A 23,804-nucleotide genomic window follows, 5' to 3' on the forward strand; every position below is an offset into this window, starting at 1 on the left:
TGATACTCGCTGACAAGCCTGAAGTGGCTTTAACATCTGAACTTGACAGAGATGTGGACTCTCATTACATGAACTGAACTGTTTTGATGCACGTGAGGCAGGCACTGCAAACCAATGAGTTCAAGCCATAGAGACCCCAAAGACACACGCCCAGAGACATTTAAACAGAGACTTAAACTTCATGGCTCATCTAAGTGTGATTCAAGACTCAAAAAGAAATCGGACTGAACGGTGAGATATTGGACAGCCTGAACAAGACAGCCCCCAACAGTTCATGAAACAGCTGCCTGAGGTTTATGTTAGACTTTTGATGTCCCGGTCAAAGAAAAAAATACTCTTAAATACTCTTAAAGCCCAGTGTAAAGAAAAGGATGTGACCAACTTTCTTTATATGAAATCAGACTCCTATCAATCTGTTAGAGATAGAGAATGATGTAAGATGGCAGTTGATGAATGGGGTAGATTCATTGAAGCTCAAATTTCTGAAGCAAATTCTTTATCATATATCCTTACATGTAGGGAGAAATTAGGAAACAAAAGATCTAGCAGTGATGAAAAAAGCCGACAGTAAACCCATTCATTTTTCATTCTGCTGACAAGAACTACATCACCATTTTGTGAGGAACTTTATTGTTAGGTTCTCCCCAGGAAGTAATGATAAACCAAAAGAAGCAAATATCATTTATCTCAACACATGATCCCCAGTGAAGAATCAATACTGAACAATTAATATAAATCTAACAATTATCAACAATACAATAAAAATAGGTAAAAATAAGATGTAAAACAAATAAGATCGTAATAATTCAACGTTAATAAAAGTTGATATAGTGCAAATGAAATGATGTAGGGTATGCCAACCTGATTTGAAAGAGAGAATCCAGTTGACGGGTGTGTAGACGGAGGAAAATTCCAAGAACATGGGACAGAGCGACTGAAGGCTCCAACCCCTTGGTGCTAAATTTGAATTACATTTTACATTTACATTTAGTCATTTAGCAGACGCTTTTATCCAAAGCGACTTACAGATGAGGAAACATTGGAAGCAATTATAACAACATAGGCAACAAAATACATAAGTGCATCAAACTAGTCCATTAAAGCCTAGCACAGTATAAAAAGCTAAGAATAGTGAGGTTAGTAAGTGTTTTTTTTTTTTTTATAGAAGGAAAGGGAAGAGAATTAGGAAAAATCAATCAGCGACGTGTTGACGGAAGAGATGCGTTTTTAGATAAAGTGCAGATAAAGTGCAGCCGTGAAGGAATCAAGTAAGTGTGGAGATGTGAAGGTCTGAGAGGTGAAAGGGAGTTAAATAATGAATGGCTTTGAGGGTTGACAGAAGAATTTAGTAGTTGATCTGGTGAAGAACCGAAAGCCAGTGAAGCTGTATGAGATGATCTGTTAAACTGATGCAGATGGTAATCCCTGCTGCTGATTTTTGAATGGATTGAGGCGATGAAGAGATTTATTTTGATACCAATGAGGAGGGTATTGCAGCAGTCATGAGGGGAAGTTACGAGGGCATGTACTGGGTTAGGTAAAGAAAGGCAAAGTCTGGAGATTTTGCAGAGATTAAAGTATTCAGTGCTAATGATATACTATTAAAGGACTTGTAAAAAGAAGGAATACTTATTGAAATAAACAATTATTGAAACACACAATTTTCATTATAATGACAGCAACTAATGGTATCATCAAGGCCTAGCTCAAGAAGATATTGTCACGAAATGGTTTGGACAGAACCCAGATGCAGGCAGACGAGGGGTAAATGTAAAACGTTTATTAAATAAAAGACCCACAATGGGGAAATACAAGCACAAAGAAAACACTAGAAAAAAAACCACTATAAAAGTGAAAATAATAAGTTCACAAACTGTAAACAGGAACAACGGGTAATCAAATGACGTGATCACAAACACTGACATTAGACAAAAGATAATGCACCAACACTAAACAGAGAGAAACTGAGACTATATAAAGGGAGACACTAACGAGGAGTGATTACATGGGGAGAGTGGTGACAGGTGATTGGAATGAAACCATAACGAGTGAAACAACTAACCAGGTGATGGGAATAAAATCCTAACGAAGGTGAAACACAAAACAGACGATGGGAATGAAATCCTTAAGAAATTACAGGAGATACGAGGGTGGGGCTGAGAGACACAACAGAAAGACACGTGGCATCAAGTAACAACATAAAGCCACATGTCTCCACACATAACACAACAGAAACCCGAAAGACATGGCAATGTCATGACTCTGCCCAGGGAGCTAGAAAGCTCGAGACAGGAAGGACAGAGTCCTAACAGATATGTGAAAATACAAAACTTACCATTTGCACCAATGAGCTATCGCATGCAAACTAACAGGAACACAGACTTAACACTGCATGAACTTCTTCCAGGTTCTTCTAACCTAATTGTTATCTATAAGTGAAGGAGAAAAGACAGGCCACTTGTGAGGAGATGTGTGAGGAGACAGAGACCACATGTCCAATTGTCCCAGGAGATCATGTGTGCCTAAGGGTATCCAGGAGGAAGTGACACTGATCCAGGTGACAGGAAGCTTTAAAGTAGTGATAGTCCAGGCCTGGTCCTCTCGCCCTTCCCTGTTGTCGCTCCTCTCTTATGCTTCGGGAGCTCCTCCGTGAGAGACACACAGCTGACGCTTGTTATCACTCACGTCACCGGCCTCCCACCTTTCCCTTACGGCTCTCGTCCGCCCTGCTCGCCACAGAGACGTATACGTCTCGAAGAGGGAAATGTTGACGATTTTACTAACCAAAATGTGAAGGAATCATGTACCCATTATTTTACTATTATAAGTTCATCTCATATAGTGAGGTCTTTGGTTAGTATATCTCTAGTTGTACATAGTAGAGACTTTGTTATTGTTTGGGGGACCCACCAGAAAGTGAAAACATCTGTTTAAAGTTATATGGTGACCCCCGATAGCTCAGTTTGTGTGTGGGAAGACCCCTATAAATATGAGTTCTGTTGTTGTTCTCAGTGGTTCAGCAGGCCACTCGGCTTTGTCTTTGAATGCATCTTTGATATTAAAGTCTTCCTCTGGCAATGGAACTCACAGTTTTGAGTGATTTTTCCGAACACCGAAGAGAACCACTACAGTTTTTCCATAGCATGGGGTTTCCAGTATTCATAAACAATGAGGATTGAGACAGGAAGGAAGCACGACCTTGCCTTGGTGCCTGGCTCAAGTACGGGTGATGAGCAGTAATTAAAATCGAAGAAGATTTGCTTGTTTGGCACTCGTCCAACCTTACAATGCATGCATGATATTTTCTGGGCCACCCCAACGTACTGGCCACTACCCAGCAAGCCCTATGAAAAATTCCTGGCTCCGCCACTAGCCCCCGGAAACATTTATAAATAAAGCCATGCAGTGTCTTAAGTTCAATAATGAATCTGCTATGTCATGTTTTGTATGACAATTATGACAGGTTATGATGTATTGGTTCATGTCAAGTTGTCAACAAAGACCTCAAACAAACAATATTTGCATTAAAAAAGTCATAATTGAGTGAATGACACTTAATGACAGTTGTCATAAATATGCATAAAACCTCCTTCATATTCATGACATGTACCTTGAAACTACCTACAGATTGGAAAATTCTGTTTGCTCATCACAGGGCCTAACGTTAAACCCAACTGATGGAAATAAATCCTAATAACTCAACTTGTAACAGTTTTGTTGCAAAGCACAATATTATGGTGAAATTAGATCTCGTGTTTGTTGACTTGAAACCAAATTTGTTGTATACAGCTTCAAAGTGAATGTCAGGTGATCAAAAGCTCAGTGCGTTCCACCAGTATTGGGCACTCGTGCAATGTAAGCAATGACGCACTTCTTTTTTAACGAGACTGAGGGAAGTATGCGAGGGTTGGGCATACACATTTGGACTGGAATGTCCTTTGTCATATTATTGTTTAACTTTGCTTGTCTGTTCTCCATCTTGTTTTGTAGTTTTTACAAACCCTGTGTAATTGTAGTCCCATGACTAGTCCACACGTACATGGGTATTTTTAAGAAGTTTATCCTTCCTCATTTAAAAAAATGTGTCCACACAAAAACGCGAACTAACATCCTATAATGCGCAAAAGCGTATGACAATGGATACCAAACCAACAGGTGGCAAAATAACCCTAACCATAATGGCCAATCAGAAGCCTGGAATCAGACGTCAAACAAAGGAGATAGCGGCACCCATTTCAATGTCATATGTCAAATCTACATGACAACACTGAAACCGTAGTTTCACCCTGGCAGGAGTTTTCAGAAACATTTGGTTTCAGTGATCGAGTACTGCGTTTGAGTGTGGACGAATCGTCAAACCGCATAGAAAAAACTGTGGTTTTGAAAATACCTGTGTTGGTGTGGACAGGGCCCCATTGACCCTACCATAGTGTTGTTAGCCCTGATAAATGTCCCTTTATACCTTTTTTCTTGTCTGGTGTTGTTTGTGTCCTCATTGGTCCTTGCATATTGTTTGTGTTTCTTCCCTGTTGTATAAAGTTTGGACACAAAAAGATTGATTTATCAAGATTCAGCCAGCAGCTGTCTTCCCTTTATCAATGATCCAGGTCTCTCTTGACATTTTCCTCAAAGTTTTAAGAGTTGGCACGGCATCCCAGTCCACCATGCTTGAGTGTCATACTGCTCTACTGAAGGAGCACAAGTGGCCAGCAACATGGCGGCTGCTTTCCCTTGAGCTCACCAACAAAATGGCCACCTCCTCTAAGGCCTTTGACATCATGGCTACTTTAGCATCACTGCTCCTGAGGACAAAGATCTCTAGTTGGGGACATAGTGTATATTTCTAAACCGTAGATGCTAAATATACCACCATATGTGAGAAAGGTCACACATAAATGTGAATTAGAAATGGAAATCCTCTACATTTGATGAAGGTCTCTGCCCCCCAAGAAATTCACTCATGTTCCCCAACTTAAAGTTAAAGGATATACAGGACTATGAATTGAATGGATAAAGAAAACAAGTCGAAGCGTCTGGAATCCCAAATTAAAAATGTTAGTATTATAAACATTTATATTCAGTGGCTGTCCCTTTAAAGTATGTTCTCAACTTTAAACAACATTAAACTCATGGTGTTAAAGTCACAGTTGAACATGAAACTGGCTTCACTTCAGAGTGATAAACACATTCAGTGTGAAAGAAGACGCCAGCAGAGCTGAAGACCAAACTGACCACGACCACAAACCCCCAAACATCCAAAATAAATATGAGAACATGAGTCAGTTCTTCTTTTCATTTTCCACACACATCTTCTGCTGATCTTTATCTCACAGCTGTTCATCTTCATCTTCATGACGGCCACTGAAACTCATGAGATTCTTGTATCTTCAGATATTCATTTTCCTTTGACTAAAGTTTCTTTAACTGTGAAAAACAGATTCAGGTCTGTGGTTTAGTGGATAATATCTCAATGAAACCTACAAACCACCTGCTGTCAGTCCAACACCTCCACATCAACAAACCTTACTGTCAGATGTTTCTTCTACACATCAAAGGTCTTTATTATCAGAATTCAGTTCTGATAATGATATATATGATTGTTAGATATACACGAGATCAAGTTTTTTTCAAAGTTTGAGTCTCAAAACACATAGATGAGATTGGACCTTATTTTGTAGACTCATCATTTATATACAGCCTTTAAATGAAAATAAAGAAGAGGCAGAAGAAAGAGGAAGTATGTTTGTGCTAAATGTGTTGTTTTCTGAGAAATTAGCTCATGGAAAACTGAAGCCTTCAGCATCTCAAAGTGACAAATGAAACTGACAGATCATTTCTACTGATATAAATGTGTTAATGTGTGAGAGATCAAAGGTGAGAAACTGCACACCATCTGAAAAATAACTTTAAAACACATATTGCATTTTTGTTTATTAGAACATTTTATATCTGCTGGTACAGACAGGGCTCTGTGTGCTCTTTATACAGAAGACGTCTGTAAGCCGGTTTCATTCAAGTTTAACATAAGATTATACATCTCATAATACTCATGCAACTTGCTGTTTCATATCTATGACCAGACATTTCATGACGTCCATTTATTTGCATGCACATGTATGTTCATGATGAAAATAAATAAATTGTTCTTTGCACATCCAAAAAATTATTATAACAATTATTTGAACACTGTGGGTGTTATATCTACTCAATAACGTTAGAGGGCAGTGTGCTCTTCAAACACAAGGGGCCTTGTTTAAAGATGGAAGCACATGGTCTTGGCACACGGAAGTGCACTCAGGGTGTCTGAAAGAAAATCAGGCCCTCACTATATCCTTGATGCCTCGAGTCTGATGTCATCACACGGCCGCTTTTGTTCTGTTGAACGCAAATGAAGACATTTTGAAGAATGTAGGACTGATAAAATTTGTGGGACACTTTTTACTACCATTCTATGTTTTCCTACTATGGGAGTCAATGGGGGGAAGAATCTGTCTGGTTATAAACATTCTTCCAAATATCTTTCTATGTGTTCATCAGAACAAATACATTTATAAAGATTTGCAAAAACTCATTTTTGGGTGAAGAATCCCTTTAAATAATGAAGAAAGCTGTCAGATGTCATATAGATACACAGCAGGTCATATAGATACACAGCAGATGTTCTCCAGATCTGTAGCAGACGTATGTGTTAGTATGACGGAGCTGATAGCACATCTGGAAGACGTCTGCGATACACAGTTTGCTCATCTGCGTCTCTGAGACTGACTGTATACTGTAAACATCTAGAAGACGTGTGTAAGATGCTGAAGGCTTAGAATGGATGTACAACAGCTCTTTCTAGATGTTTAGCAGATTAGTTTTTACAAAGCAGATGTTTTCCGGATCTCCAGATGTTGTACCTGTATATGTAGTATATTTAGAGATATTTAAAGTAACACATCTGATCTGATGCAGTTGATACAAACACTGACCTGAGATCAGCTCTTGTGTGATAAACACACTTTATTGTGGAAATGTTTCTTAGCAACTGTCTTAATTGTCCGTCTTAACAATTCATATGTATATATTATTTTATTATTTTACAAAAAGTGAAAAAGTCAATAGTTTAGTCTGTTATCATTAGTTATTATTATATTGTAGTTATTATTAGTTATTATTATATTATAGTTATTATTAGTTATTATTATATTATAGTTATTATTATATTATAGTTATTATTAGTTATTATTATATTATAGTTATTATTAGTTTTATGATATTATAGTTATTATAGTGTTGACCATCGTAGCTTTCAGTTGTCAGAAATGAGGAAATGGCGTCATCTGGTGGACATGTATAGAACTTGAACGGAAAAAGAGATCAGATATTCAGTTAAAAGAAACAATGAATCTATCAGTTCATCATCATCATCATCATCATCATCATCATCATCATCATCATCATCATCATCACGGTTTAAATCATGATCATCGACTCATAGCATTTATTTGAGAGAGAAAGCAGTGATCAGACTCGACTCCCCGTCATAATCTGATCCTTCGGTGTGCATCAGAGTTATCAGACACATCATTGCAGTATAAAACGAAGCTTTGAGACAATCGCTTCGCAAAATGATTCAGGTTTTCGAAGCACGTGCTGGCGCCACCTACTGGTGAACATGTGTAATCGCAGCGAGATCTCAGTCCAAACAGAAGGTGTTGCACATCTCAAACATGATTCAATAGCAAACAGCATTATATTTACATAATAAATTGAAAAGAGGAAAATGTCCCATTGGTGGTCTTTCATGTGTTATTGTATCTTCTCTTATATGTTATGATTGTTCTTCTACTGAAGGATGTGCGTCTTCACCGATCCACCACAGACCAACACTTCCCTCTACAGCTCATCTGTTCATTCAAGCACATTCATAAAACATTTCTGTTCTGTTTTCTTTTCCCTTCTGTATTGTGGAAACTGCTGGAGAAAATGTTTGTGGTTTGTGCTCGTGGAGTTTCAGTAAAACTTGATCTCGGGTGCCTTGATTTGACATGTGATGTCATGTTCATTTTCTGTAACTGTACTTCGAGAAAAATAGATTTTAGTGTCAGTTAGTGTCGTTTTAGCTCTACATTCGTACAGAATGAACTGGCTGATGTCTGATAGCTGTTGTTGTTTGTGTTTTCTACTGAATCTGTGAAAGTGACTGAAGAACAGAGGAAAGACAATCAGGTGGAGATTTGAGGTGTTCTTCTATGGCATCGCCGTGAACAACCTTTTAAGCATCTTTATTTTTAAGAGTGTAAATCGTGCTGAACATGAAAATGAATCATTTAAAACACAACCACAACCAACACGCTTATCTGTTTATATCTCAAGTATATTTGCTTTAATATTATCGTTTGAATTTGCTTTTATATATCTGTCTTCTTTATGCATTTATCTTTATACATTCACTCCTTACTGACTTTCTGCAGTATTGTATTGCATTGCTTTTACTTATTTTTGTTAATTCTTATTCATAAATGCTATTTTAAAACCAGATCTTTCTGATTTTGATTGTTTTCCAGTAGATTATTGTTCACTGACATTTGTTTAATCGATCAATTATACATTTATAAAGATCCAGGTGTGTTCGGTCATTTAAACAACAAATCATCATTCAACGATAGACATCCCAACACTCACTGTTTCATATCTAGACCTGTTCTACGTCCATTCATTCACATGCACTATTGTTATAATAATACGGTTAAGTGAATAAAAGAATAAACAAAGAAAAGTAGCAGAGACGGGAGAGGAACTCCATCATTAGTTGTGTAAATGTGTTCAGCATCTCTCTGCTGGAGAAAACAAAGATCAGAACCAGTAAGCGATAAACATCGACAGATCTTTTCTGATAGAAATGTGTGATAAAGCTGAGCCACAGCCGTCCATCTGAAAACTAACTTCAATATTGCAGAGTGAGAGATAAACTCGTATTATTGTTGTGGATTTCACTAAAATATTTAGTGAATTTAATGTGTCATGACATGAACACTTTTGAACTGGCTGCTATATCTGTTCAGTAAAGATAGAGGGCAGTGTGCTCATCAAACACAATGTACTTCACATCTCTGTTTCATTTCTGAATCACCATTATATACATATACATATATATACACTAACACAAACATTGAAGAATGTCAAAGTTCTTTCATTGAATAGATTTAATAATAGACCATTATTTTGTCACATGTTGTCGTCAGAAATGTGGAAATAGCGCCATCTTGTGGACATGCGTATCATTACTTTAGATTAAAAGTCCTATTCGCACCAACGCTGACTGCCAGCACATGAAAACACAAACCTGCTGAATAACAGAGATGTTTAAAAGCACTGCAGCATAAACTAATGGATGAACGTGAGAGGAAACACAAACTTTAAACATCGCAGAAAGCTTCACTTCTTCTGTCGCTTGTTAAGACGCGTCAGTGGCACTTCCGCCCCCTGCTGGACACACACAGAACACACTAAAACTCCTCAAAGTTCTTTAATTTATCATTCATTTATATATATGACATCATTTCTGAGTAATAATAAACACAATATAAGTTAACTTTGTGTGTTTGCTACTGAAACTGTGTCAGTGACTAAAGGAGAATCTGTGTGTTATTCTTACTGAAACACAGAGAAAATATAATTGTGTTAGTTTGGACCTACAGACATTACTAAAGCTGAAATGAATGTGAAGAAGAAACTAAAGTGTGTTATGATAGTAAAGCTGATGGGAGATTCAGAGACGGACTGAAGCTGTTGTCAATGGTCAATGGTGGTCTTTTGGTCTTCCCCATGACGGATCATGAGAACAGTGAAGTGGTTTTGTTACTGTAGATGTTGATGACGTAACAGATGTTTCACACTTGTGATGTTGAGCATCTATACAGTTTACGGGACAGCAGAATTTGCATCATTTGCAGTGTGTGTGATGACCACATGTTTTGTGTGTTCGTGTTGATGCTTTAATTCTACATTATAATGTGTAAAGAGCATTTCTGACCGTATGTTAATAACAAATATTCAGCCGCAGGACCGAGGAGGTCGACTGACAGATGTCTGAAGCTTCATCTAGTGGATAAACATGGAAACACACACTGAAAACCTTCTACACAACTCATCAATAATCAATGAAGCAATTCAGTTTTATTACCACACTGTTGCACATCAGGCCATTTAATACCCATCTTACCCATAAGACATCTGGAAAACATCTGCTGTGTAAACACTTCTGATAAACCTCAAATAACATCTGTCATTATTACCAAGTGACATCACCAGCCAACCCTGATAGTGCACGTTTACATCTGCAGGACATTGTTTGCTCATCTGCAACACGTCTCTGAGATCTGCAGCATCCGGGTCACCGTGTGTGTTATTGAGAGGAATAACAACCTGCACATGTCGTGACTGGCCAATCAGAATCAAGCATTCCAACGAGCCGTGTAATAACTGAAAATAACCTGATCTGACGCATCTTTAAATACATCAGTGCCATTGTTTTGTGTGAAGATGCTCACCAGTAATGTTTGTTTTTATGTGACTTAAATGAATGAATTGAACTGCTGGTGTCTGTGAAACAGGGTCCAAATGTTTCTGCTGTTTTCAGTATAAAACATGGAAGTGAAATTATAAAGATCAGTTTTAAACACCACACGCCAGCAATAAAACATGTTTTTGATAGTGTTCATCTGCTGTCGGTTCCCGTAACAAATGATTTTGTGATAAACATGTTGTGTAACAGTCAAACTGTAACTGTTATAGCTGTAAACATGTTTGTAGCGTCATCATATCTTTAATAATGTTTCCTGGTTTATTTTCCACATTTTAAATCACTGGTTAAAAATAAAAGACACTCATCTTTTACCCAGAATTCTCTTCTGACGCTTTAATGAGACGAAGCACACACTTAACATCTTTAGCTGGTTTTGAATCATTTTATTCTGTGTATTGTGTTTGTTCAAATTTAGTGGAAATATTAAATATGTGTATTATAAAAGTGTTTGTTGTGTGCTCAATATCTCACTCAACGGTTTAAAAACAAACAAAGAACTACAAATATTGATATTTTATTTATTTATAATGAAATGCATTGTATATTTAGTAAAGCAATACTCAAAACTAGCACTCATGTACGGTTAAAGCATGTATTCAGAAAACATAACAAGGCACATTTCAATATTCCCATAATATTCTTGTTTACACGTCACTTATTCAGATGAATCTTATCTGAAGTTACTAAGTAATTTACAACTGTATCAATTAAAGTTAAAAAAAGACTAAAATAATATGATCATTAACAATAAAAACACTGAACAGGCTTCACACACTGATGGTGAATGAAAAGGCCGTCACGTGATCTCATTCTTTCTGTTCTGAACACAGGTTAACATCAACATGAACTTATTTTTGGTGTTAGTTCTTATATAAAAACATATAATATTCGTATATATGTATAATCTGTATGTAATAAAAAACAGATTAGCAGGTTAGAGAGAGACTGCAGGTGTTCACACAGATCTTCATGTGTATCTGATATTTCTCCTCCTCAGATCAATAATGTCTGGAGTCTCAAAATATCAAACTAATAATTTGCTTTGCAGCGAGTAACAGATAAACACATTGTGATCATTGATCAGTGTGAACGGCAAATAAAAGAAAGTTTCTTTGTCTTTTTATAAAGAAAATCTTGTAAGTTTAGCTTTAAAAGTCTTCATCACTGCTGCTGAACAGCACACAGGGACTTTATTCTCATTGGTTCATGACGGATCATGAGAACAGTGAAGTGGTTTTGTTACTGTAGATGTTGATGACGTAACAGATGTTTCACACTTGTGATGTTGAGCATCTATACAGTTTACGGGACAGCAGAATCTGCGGCATTCAACCGAGGTTCCTTTCGCGATTCATTTCGTCTTCCTCTGTTTCTTGCTGATTCTGTCAGAGATCACAGATGACATGAGAAGAGTCAATTGAGCAACACAGATAGCACATGAAAACTTTTTGCATGATGCATTGGGCAATTTTAGTAAATTATCTTTTAATATTTGTTTGTTTTGAATGAACATTATGATATTTTTGCACTTTCCAGAAAACAGAAATTCACACGTGTTAGACATGTTCATATTAAACAGCATGTGTGTTCTGACTTTCAAATAGAAGTGTATGAAAACATACTAAAATAATTAAATAAAATATAAACATTATGATTAAAATGCCATTTACATTTAATAAAGTTTCAATACTTTTAGCTGAAAACAGTCTTGTTGTAGATTAGCTGTCAGTTCTTATTAAAACAGCTCAATCAAACATGTAGAAATGTTTAATTTAAGTGTCACGCTGTGTAAGCAAAGACAGCAAATATCTTCAGTCAGCTGTAGGTTTATATTCTGACGTGAGAGATCAACGGTTGTTGTGTCATGACACGAAAGCTTTTAAAGCAGATACATCAGATCTCCACTTAATAAACACTGAGATTTAACATCAATACTTGAATCATTCGGATGAAAACACATTTACTCACCAGGTGTGTGAACCGTGAATTTCTTGTATCTAGTCTCTCCACTCTTGTAGATCAGTACTTTGTAAGCTCCAGTGTGTTCAGATGTGATGTTTGTGATGGTGAGATCTCCAGTCTTATCGTTCAGCTTCAGTCCGTCTCTGAATCTCTCATCAGGGTATAAATAAGGTTCAGTCCCTCCAGTGATTCGAGCGATACGAGTGTCTTCAGGTCCAAATGTCCACAGTATCTCATCATTGGTGTTTATGTCAGTAACACCAGACTCTAGAGTAACAGAACCGCCCAGATCTACAGATTTGTCCCTTCCTTCATTCATAACAGCAGCAGCACATAGAAGAGAAGAACACAGAAGAACATCCCATCAGCTCAAGTGAATGTGCATTCAGATGATTTACACAATATTAAAGATCTACAGTCCTCTGACGCAGGGAGAAGTGCTTTTGAGTCCCAGAGAACACATATGATGATACAATTTTTACCTGTAAACGATTCACTGAGGAATACAGAAAAGAGCAAATTGCAAAGCATATCTAAAGCCTGAACATTTACTATTAATATAAAATGCATTAATTGATAAACAAGCACTGTCACTATCACATGTTTGAGCTACTTACCCAAGACCATAACATTATAATGAACTTGTGATGGTCTTGATCCGCCGCTGGTCTTCAGTTTATAAAGTCCAGAGTGTTTGGTTTTGATGTACTTGATCGTGAGAGATCCAGTCTGACGGTCCAGCACCAGTCTGTCTTTGAATCTCTCATCAAGAACATTATCATATCTAGAAGATGTGTTGTTCTTTTTATTAAATTCGGCTATTTTCTCTTTATCTCCAAACCACCACTCTCCCTCATCAGCTGTCTGGATGTCTTTAGGATCACGAGGAAGAACGAGATCATCTGTCTGGAACACTTCAACTGTCACAGCTGCACAGCAAACACAGGACGGAAACACAAGAGAGAAATAAAGACATTGTTTACATGAACATCTCTTTCATAATCTCTGTCAATAATCATCTCATGATGTGTGTCAATATAAATCATTATTAAACAGGAACTAACAAGGAACAAAACTCATTGATGTTCATTTCTAAACATTCACTTTTCACATATTGTAGTTTTTTTAACCTCATTCATCCTCTGTGCCAGTAGTTCTCAAACTGTGGTACTCAAGAGACCCCTGGTGGTACGTGACACATCAGGGAATAAAAAACGCTTTATATTCATTTACATTTCGTGTTTCAAATACAATTTCAAATGTTTAATATACGGAATACATCTCATATTGCCTTTGTGAAAATGTTATATATTTTTATGAATGAATGATTGTTTATGTCTCATTGGTCGATGTAACTCGGGCGTGACGGGCAGCTCAAACACAGCGCGAGCAGAAATGAGCTTGTTTGCATCTCACTCTTGCATCCCAATATTTCAGCCCCCTACAGTGGAATGCAGAAGTTTGGGCCCCGCTCTGAGATTTCATGATAATTTGCTCTACCTTTATAAGAGATCACAGCAACAGATTTGTTTTCCTACAGAGATGTAGACAATTGAGTGTTTTCCGAAATTCTTAGAGTAGCTTTATTACATTTACATATGGCAGACGCTTTTATCCAAAGCGGCTTACATTGCATTATCCTATACATTTATACACAGGTATCTGCAATCTCCTGGGGTCAAACCCACAACCTTGGATGTTAAAGCAATGCTCTTACCACTGAGTTACAGGAATATAATATTATTATTATTATAATAAAATACCTGTAGGGATTTATAGCTGACACATTGCAGCATAAAATAGCTTTGATCAGCTCCTGAGACCTTCAACAACACAGACAGGTGGAACCAATCATAGAAAAGGCTGTTTAACATACATGTAGGTAATAGCTGGCTGTGAGCCACATGAATTCCTCTCACTATCAGCAGATTCTTGACAAGAATGTTCAAGAGTCGGTCACAAAGTTGAAGATACGCCGGGGTTGGATTTTTCAGCAGGACAATGATCCAAAGCACTTGTGCTTCTGCATGAATTCCTTGGTGGATTTTAACAAGTACAATGTTCTTGTCATCCCAGTCCCCAGACCTTAACATCATTGAAAATGTATGGATTGATTTGAAGCAGGCTGTCTACGCACAGAAGCCCAGAAACCTGACTGAACTGGAGGCATTTTGTATGGAGGAATGGCCCAAAATACCACCTGCCAGACTTTGGGGATTGTCTGTGGCTATAGGAGGCGTCTACAGGCTGTTATTGCACCAAAAGGAGGCTCTACTAAATATTTATGGAATGATTTCTTCGGGGTGCCCAAACTTATGCACATGCCCATGTTGTGATTTCACTACCGTGATGTTTCTGTTTCCATAACATATGTTAAAATGAAGTTGAGGCTTCAAAAGACAAACTGATGCAGTGATTTTCCTTAGGGGTTCCCAAACATTTGCATACCACTGTAAGTCGCCCATTTCCACACTTATCTGTGATATGGGAGAAGTTCGTAATAGAGGAAACGACCTCTGTATTGTTTTCGTCAGTTGTGTACCTCACAAAACATTCTCAGCCAAACCCGAGTGTGTGTCGCATTAAGGTTTGTGCCGGTAATACATTCTCAAGTTGTGATAATTGCTGAAGCTTTTATAACAGTAGTCTGTGTTTTCATGGCGATTCAATGCATTACAAAAAACAGGGCGAAAACATGAGCAAACTTCAGTGTTACAGTGTGAACAACAATAAATAACTTTTTCAAATATCAACCAATAATAAGAAATACATTGAATGTAAAGCTAGGTGTTTAATGAAATATGATAAATATATTTTTGATTCCATACTAGATTATTTAGTAAAGGAGGAACACATGTAATAGTGATGATGAAGCTAAATATGCCCACTTTACTTGAACTCACTTTTGTGGTACAATACTGACACGTCACTGTATAATATAAATAATTACCTGTCGGTGTCAGTACAACAACTGTGCTCATTTTTCCCCGGATAGCAAACTTTGACATAGCTAGCGGGCAAAGCTAATTCTTCAACTGTGAGGAATGCAAAGGGCAATAATCCATGCAAAGGTAAACAAAAGGGAAATTCTTCACAGTGATTTGCTGCAACCGTGGTATCAAGTGCAACCCTTTCAACGTAATTACGTATTACATGAAGTCATGAACGCGCTTCACAGAACGAGCATTTGTGTTTATAAAGCATATCAATTGAATTTCTTTTGAAAATGACGGATGGTTTCGCTAGATAAGACCCTTATTCATCGTCTGGTATCTTTTAAAGCCCTTTGAAGCCGCACTGAAATTGTACTTTTGATCAATGCATCCCTAGGCTAAAATAAGAAAGACATGTACACCTACGATAGCATGAGGGCGAGTACATTTTTAATTTTTGAACTATAATAAAAAGTCATAAAAAGATATTATGAAAACTATAGTGCTGCTGGGCAATGTACCGGTTCAGATGCGTTTTGTCTGTTAAGCGGGAGCAGTGCAGTTATTACATACAGAATGAGCTCATAGGCTCAGTGATCTTGTTTATATTTGTTTAAAGCACAAATTCCAGCCCAAAGCACAGAGAAGTGAGAGTTGAGGTGGTATTTTCAATTAAAAATAATAATGAAACACAAACTAAGCATCAGGTTCAAAGTAAGCAGAAGAGTTACAAAGCAGGTAGAATATATGTCATCTATCTTCTGTTCATAATGCTTTTTGATCAAAGAATCGGTGGATGTCCCCACCAACACATCTCTAGTGAGATTTTGACATTTGTTGGCAAGTGGGAATAAAATTTTACATGAAACCAGCAGAATAAAAACATTTGATACAGATTTCTGTCGAAGCACCATCACTATTACTAAATGTTTAGAGATTTTATTTTATTTTACTGATTAGTAGACTTTTTTCACTTAATCAATGGTTGATGTCATGGTGTATTGAACAGAAGCTGCTCTTTGTAAATAATTTTGATCTGTTCTGGGAGCGACCTAGGCTCTTCCGCCCTGACGGCCTGCATCCCAGCAGCATTGGAGCGGCTCTCCTGTCCGACAACATCTCACAGGCGCTGCGCACCGGTTGACTATGTCTCCCTCAGGTAAGTCTCCCTCAGGTAAGTCAAAACTTTAACCATAGTATGTGCGCCTCAACTGCTATAAATGTTACTGTTTCCAAATATATAGAGACTATATGTGTCCCCCGAATAATACTACAAAGTAAACATTTTGGCAAAAGTCAGAGAAAAAATCTGATCGTGATTAAACCTGAAGACAATGTAATAAACAACCAAAACCAATTTATAAAGTTCGGCCTACTTAATATTAGATCACTAAATTCAAAGGCAGTTATTGTAAATGAAATGATCACGGACAACAGTTTTGATATTCTCTGTCTTACCGAGACCTGGCTTAAACCAAATGATTATTTCGGCCTAAATGAGTGTACCCCACCAAGTTACTGTTATATGCATGAGCCACGTCCGGTTGGTCGGGGTGGCGGCGTCGCTACAATCTTTAGAAACTTTCTTACTGTATCTCAGAGAACAGAGCATAAATTTAAATCATTTGAAGTGCTTGCGTTGAACATAATTATTCCTAACAAAAGTAAAAAACTATTGCTTTCTTTTACATTGGCTACGGTGTATAGACCCCCTGGTCCCTATACTGATTTTCTGAAAGAGTTTGCGGACTTCCTATCGGACCTATTGGTTAACGTTGATAAAATACTAATTGTCGGAGATTTCAATATCCACGTAGATAGCGCTAACGATGCATTAGCTGTGGCGTTTACAGAACTACTACAATCTTTTGGGGTAATACAACACATTAAAGGACCAACTCATCGATTTAATCATACACTAGACCTGATTATATCTCACGGAGCCGATCTAACCAATATAGATATTATGCCTCAAAGCGACGATGTCACCGATCACTATCTTATAACGGGTACTTTGTGCACGTCTGGAATCAGCCCTTTAACACGTTATCGACAGGGTAGAACAATCACCTCTGCTACTAAAGATAGCTTCGCAAAGAGCTTGCCAGATCTGACTCCTTTAATAACCAGACCAATAAATAACGAATCGCTCGACGTCATGACCAGGAAATTGGGCACTATTTTCTCTAATACATTAGAAGCTGTTGCACCTATGAAGTCAAAAAAGATTAATGAGAAAAATATTGCACCCTGGTACAATAGCACCACTCGCGCCCTTAAAAGAGAAACACGTAAACTAGAGCGCAAATGGATAAAATCGCAATTAGAGGTCTTTAAAATGGCATGGAAAGAGAGTGCAAATTGTTATAAAAAGGCACTAAAAGCAGCAAAGGCAGAGCACCTTCGTAACCTCATAGAAACCAACAAAAACAATCCAAGGTTTCTATTTAGCACAGTTGCTAAATTAACAAATAAACAGACACCACCTGACCTTGTTATTCCGCCGCACCTTGGTAGCAATGAATTCATGAAATTTTTTACAGAGAAAATCAAAAACATTCGTGACAAAATTGTAAAAACTCAACCTCCAAATCTGTCCTATGAATTAGCACCAACCATCGCTCCAAAAGAAAGGCTCCAGCGTTTTTCAACTATAAAACAGGAAGATTTAATTCAACTTATCGCAACCTCTAAACCTACAACTTGCTTACTAGACCCCATACCAACTAAATTATTAAAAGAGTTACTACCTGTTGCAATTGAGCCCATTTATAACATTATCAACTCGTCAATTAATCTAGGCCATGTCCCAGGACCCTTTAAGATGGCCGTCATTAAGCCTCTAATCAAGAAACCAAACTTAGATCCAAATGAACTAGGAAACTATAGACCGATTTCAAATCTCCCATACCTGTCTAAAATTCTAGAAAAAGTAGTGTGCACTCAGTTGTGCTCTTTCTTACAAAATAACGACATGCACGAAAAATTTCAGTCAGGCTTTAGATCTCATCATAGCACTGAAACTGCGCTCGTTAAAATTACAAACGACCTGCTTATAGCATCAGATAAAGGTAACATCTCACTCCTGGTCCTGCTTGACCTTAGTGCTGCGTTTGATACCGTAGACCATAACATACTTCTAGATCGCTTACACAATTATACCGGTATTGAGGGACAGGCACTACAATGGTTTAGATCTTACTTGTCAGACAGACATCAATTTGTCCATCTAAATGGGGAATCATCCTATTTAACGCAAGTAAATTATGGATTACCTCAGGGATCGGTTCTGGGACCCGTGCTGTTCTCCATATACATGCTTCCCCTTGGAAACATTATTAAAAAACATGGAATTAGCTTCCATTGCTATGCAGATGATACTCAGCTATATATCTCATCAAGACCAGATGATTCCTCCCAGCTACCCAAATTGGCAGAGTGCATTGAAGATATAAAACATTGGATGACCTATAATTTCCTTCTTTTAAATTCTAATAAAACAGAAATATTACTTATCGGACCTAAGACACGCAAACCAAATATTTCTGATTATAAACTGCAAGTTGAAGGATGTACTGTTACTCCAACAAATACAGTAAAAGATCTAGGCGTTATATTAGACAGCAACCTGTCATTTCGAAATCACATCTCAAATGTCACAAAAACAGCCTTTTTCCACCTAAGAAATGTTGCCAAGTTACGAAATATTCTGTGTGTTGCTGACGCAGAGAAGCTTATTCATGCATTTATGACCTCAAGACTTGACTACTGTAATGTGCTACTTAGTGTTTGTCCTGCATCATCAATAAACAAACTACAGTTAGTTCAGAACGCAGCAGCCAGAGTTCTAACCAGATCCAGAAAATACGATCAGATAACCCCAATTTTATCAACCCTTCACTGGCTACCCATTAAGTATCGTATTGACTTTAAAGTTCTTTTAATCACTTATAAAGCCTTAAAGGGTTTAGCCCCTACCTACCTAACAGAGCTTCTATCATACTACAACCCATCACGCTCTCTAAGATCTCAAAACGCAGGACTTTTGATAAGACCTAGAATAACTAAATCCACCAAAGGGGGTCGAGCTTTCTCATATGTAGCACCTAAACTCTGGAATAGCCTTCCTGATATTATTCGAGGATCAGACACACTCGCCCAATTTAAATCTAGATTAAAAACGCATCTTTTCAGCCAAGCATTCACTTAATGCAAAATATGCTAAATAAACCACCAGATGTAGAAATTAGATATTATTTACTAGAATAATTGGATTTATTATATAAAACACCATGTAGTGTGTTTTACCCTTTTTTGGGTTTTTCGTTTTTCCTCTGTAAAGCTGCTTTGGAACAATGCAAATTGTGAAAGGCGCTATATAAATAAAATTGAATTGAATTGAATTGAATTATAAACACGAATTATTCATGACAAACCAAATATATCTTGACCACTGATGATAACAAGCTGGCACAGAGGTATTTCAGCCTTTTCATTTATAATATAAAGTTTCATTAGAAATCACAATTGTCATAAATGTCATTTTCAAAAACAATAACTTTTGTCTTGTAATATTCTGATAAAGTGCAAATGTTACTGTTTTAATGAATATAGTCCTTTTAACCGTCCAATGACAGACCATCATATATCTATGTTATATGGTGTGAGAGAGTTAAATGTGTAACCGTTGTGTTTCTTTAACACTGATATAAGTTCACATGTGTTTTTGCTCTCTGGGAACATATAAAATATTTCATCTGTCCAGTCTGTCTTTAATAAAACAGGAGCTACAACAAAGCTTTTCATGCAGAGATGATGTGCTAATGTACAGTAAAAAATAAATCATGTAGAAATATTTTCAAATAAATAATCATAATAGGAACTCTTTAAACTACTTTAGTACAATAAAGATATTTGATTTCCTATTGTTGTATTAGCTGAAGATTAAACTCACCCTCTTGTTTAGAGATCTTGCGACGATAGTAAATCACAGCAGCAGAAAAAGCAGCAACAGCAACAACAGCAACAGCCACCAGGACAGCAAAGACTATTCCTGCTATTCCACCTGTAGACAGACCTGTAATAACAGAGACTAATCCTAAAACTGTGCACCACATGCCGCATGCACGGAGTGTCACGGACTGTGTAGGAGAACGTGATGGAAGAACCCAAGTGCAGGCAGCAAGGATGAATGAACAAGACTTTTAATAAATGACACGAAACAAAAGACCCACAATGGGGTGGCGGTAAATAAACACTAACACGCAAACAAAACACTTCCCACGTGGGGGATCAAAAAAGAACTAGACTTATACAAAACCAACGGGAACACACTTGACAGGGTAATCCAAAAACAGAGCACAACTAGGACGACACGCAAGGGTACAAGGCATAACATACAAGATAATACATCTGTACAACAGGATAAATGCACGGCAGTCAAGGAAACTACAACAGGGACCTTGAACCAAAGAACGAGCACAAGACAATAGACATGAGGGCATTAAATAGGTAGACTAACAAAGGAAATAACAATGGGCAGGTGTGGGTAATGAGACACAGGAAGAAAAGCTATACTAGGAACGAGAGGGGCGGGGCCAAATGACGAGACTGGAGAGAACGCATATTATGTCCTGATTGACAATAATAAAACACGAGGGTCTGTCATGATTCTGCCACTAGACCAGAAAATCAAGACAAGAGAAAGCAGAATCATGACACGGAGAGACATAAGAGACGTATAACTGTGCAGCTCGCAAGTGACATCACAGACAAACAAATCCATAATGAAAATAGTTTACAACAGTTTTCATAATCTATTATTATAAATTTGATCGATAAGTTGTTGCAGCCCTACATTAAACACACGCACGCACGCACGCACGCACGCACACACACAATATTCCAGTTTTAACTGTTTTCAGCCAATAATAATGTGTTCAGGGTAAAACTGTGCTTAGGCATTTAATCCATATGATTTCAGTAAGACTAGAATAAGGAGATTGTACACTTCTAGTTCTAGTTAATAAATGTTGTACATTTCAATGAAACTCTTAATAACCTCTTTAATCTCAAATGGAAGCAGCGTAACGGGGAAATGTATCTGAATTATTCTCACAGTTGACAGATGTTTGAATGAGAGAACTGAGACTCACCCCTGATATAAACACTGAACGTCTTGTATAATGTCTGTTTGTTGTTGCTGCTGATCTTCAGTTTATAAAGTCCAGAATCTGATAATCTGACATCACTGATGGTGAGAGATCCGGTCTGATCATCCAGCTTCAGTCTGCCTCTGAATCTCTTTTCTTCATCATATATTGAGCTCTTATTGTCTTCTTTATCACCTTTAGCTATGAGAAGACCTTCATCTCCAAACCTCCACAGTATCAGATCATCTGTGTGTGTTTGGACATCAGTGTGTAGAGTAACAGATTCTCCCTCATTCACTGACACTGACTTCACATCACCTGTACCAGCACTGATAACACGTGGAGCATCTGCAAGAAACAGAGTCACATTTAGAAATTAAACGTACAAAATGTTAGTTGTAAAGCCATTGCAATACTATAATGAATGTTAAAGGCTTTTAAGACATGTCAACAAACAATAACACTAGCATAACAGAAAACCCTATATTGATGTTGGCTGTAGAACTTTACAAGCTTTAACACACCGTCACAAATACATCATACTGACAGAGAAGCCATGTTTGAATGAAACGGGACGGTACTGATGCAAGGGAGGAGGATGTTCAGCACATGGTTATTAATACATACACAATTAATTACATTTTTCTGTTTAATAAAAAGGCAAATAGGCAAACAAACTTTAACACACAAAAACTACAATATGCATGCTCACCATTAACAGTGACTCTGAATTCCTTGATTGGTTTTCCACTGCCATCTTGAATGTCTGCTGTATAAAGTCCAGAAAATGTGGTTTTCATGTTCTTGATGGAAAGAGATCCGATCTGACTTATCTGCAATCTGCTTTTGAACTTTTTATCACCATACTTGATGCTATTATTAAACACTTCAACTAGCAGAGGTTTAGAGTCAAGACCTTCCACAAACCTCCACCTGATCGAGTCAGCATCTGTCTTTAGTTCAGTCAGATTAGTGTTAAGAGTGATGGAATCTCCCTCCATCACTGTAATCTTCACTTCATCAGTCACAGCATACACTACACCTGCAGACAAATTAAAAACCATTGCTGGAAAATGGAGTGAACACAGCGATTCGCATGATTCCACATGATGCACTAAATGTTATTAGATGAATGCTGAGACCTGTTAGACTTTTCTAGGTTGCTCTGGTAGAACATCTATCATTTGTTTTAAACATTATAACAGAAAAGTTAAGTTAACAAGTGTAAAGTAGGCTTGGTACATGATTGTGTAAGTAGTACCACACATGTTTGATCCCAGAGAGAGGGGAGAGAGAGAGAGAGAGAGACGGAGAGAGAGACGGAGAGAAAGAGAGGGAGAGGGAGAGAGAGAGAGAGAGAGAGAGAGAGAGAGAGAGAGAGAGAGAGAGAGAGAGAGACGGGAGAGAGACGGAGAGAAAGAGAGAGAGAGAGAGAGAGAGAGAGAGAGAGAGAGACGGAGAGAGACGGAGAGAAAGAGAGAGAGGAGAGAGAGAGAGAGAGAGAGAGAGAGAGAGAGAGAGAGAGAGAGAGACAGAGAGAGAGAGAGAGAGAGAGAGGAGAGAGAGAGAGAGATAGAGAGAGAGACGGAGAGAGACGGAGAGAAAGCGAGAGAGAGAGAGACAGAGAGAGAGAGACAGAGGAGAGAGAGAGAGAGAGAGAGAGAGAGAGAGAGAGAGATCAGTGTGCAGCCTTTTTTTTACTATCAAGCTAGCTGCCCAAACGTGTCATGCGCATAACGGTTCCCTGTTGAAAGTGTTAAGATAAACATGAACACTTACCGCATAACAGTAATAAAACAATGGTTTTCAGGAGCTCGCTTCATGCTTCCGTTGATTCCAATAACAAATGATTAAATGAAGATATTCTGTGGATGTTATAATGTTAATCTCCTCGGTTTGTCTGTGAGCCGCACCCACACTGACGACAACTGCCAAAACAAACCCACCAAAAATATCAGATACCAATCACTGCACAGATCATATCGACCTGATGATTTATATGATATTAAACATGAACCTTTAAGCCTCTAAAGGTTTAATGGCGGATGCAACCAACAAATTAGGTTCATTCCCGCCACTCACTGGATAAGAGTGTGGAGCGTCTAACTGGAACTTCACAGAAAAACAATTACTAAATTACTTAGAATAAACGTAATAAATAACTATGTTTTGAACATATTCTAAATC

The 23,804-nt window shown here is 37.6% G+C and overlaps 1 protein-coding gene across 1 annotated transcript in view; it reads right to left on the reverse strand.

The window, feature by feature from the left end:
* LOC306902476 (uncharacterized protein) overlaps positions 1-22,651 on the reverse strand; it is a 48,180-nt gene extending 25,529 nt beyond the window's left edge. Inside the window, exons 1-7 of the mRNA XM_079471073.1 lie at positions 22,545-22,651; positions 22,330-22,386; positions 21,621-21,965; positions 20,420-20,542; positions 13,150-13,461; positions 12,539-12,841; positions 11,344-11,952 (exon numbers count right to left, since the gene is read on the reverse strand). Coding sequence (XP_079327199.1) covers positions 11,873-11,952; positions 12,539-12,841; positions 13,150-13,461; positions 20,420-20,542; positions 21,621-21,965; positions 22,330-22,386; positions 22,545-22,566 — 1,242 coding nt within the window. The 5' untranslated portion in view covers positions 22,567-22,651 and the 3' untranslated portion in view covers positions 11,344-11,872. The remainder of the gene's footprint in view (positions 1-11,343; positions 11,953-12,538; positions 12,842-13,149; positions 13,462-20,419; positions 20,543-21,620; positions 21,966-22,329; positions 22,387-22,544) is intronic.
* Between the last annotated feature and the right edge of the window lie 1,153 nt (positions 22,652-23,804).

This window comes from Barbatula barbatula (assembly GCF_947034865.1).
Source record: "Barbatula barbatula genome assembly, chromosome: 13".
Classification (NCBI taxonomy): domain Eukaryota; kingdom Metazoa; phylum Chordata; class Actinopteri; order Cypriniformes; family Nemacheilidae; genus Barbatula; species Barbatula barbatula.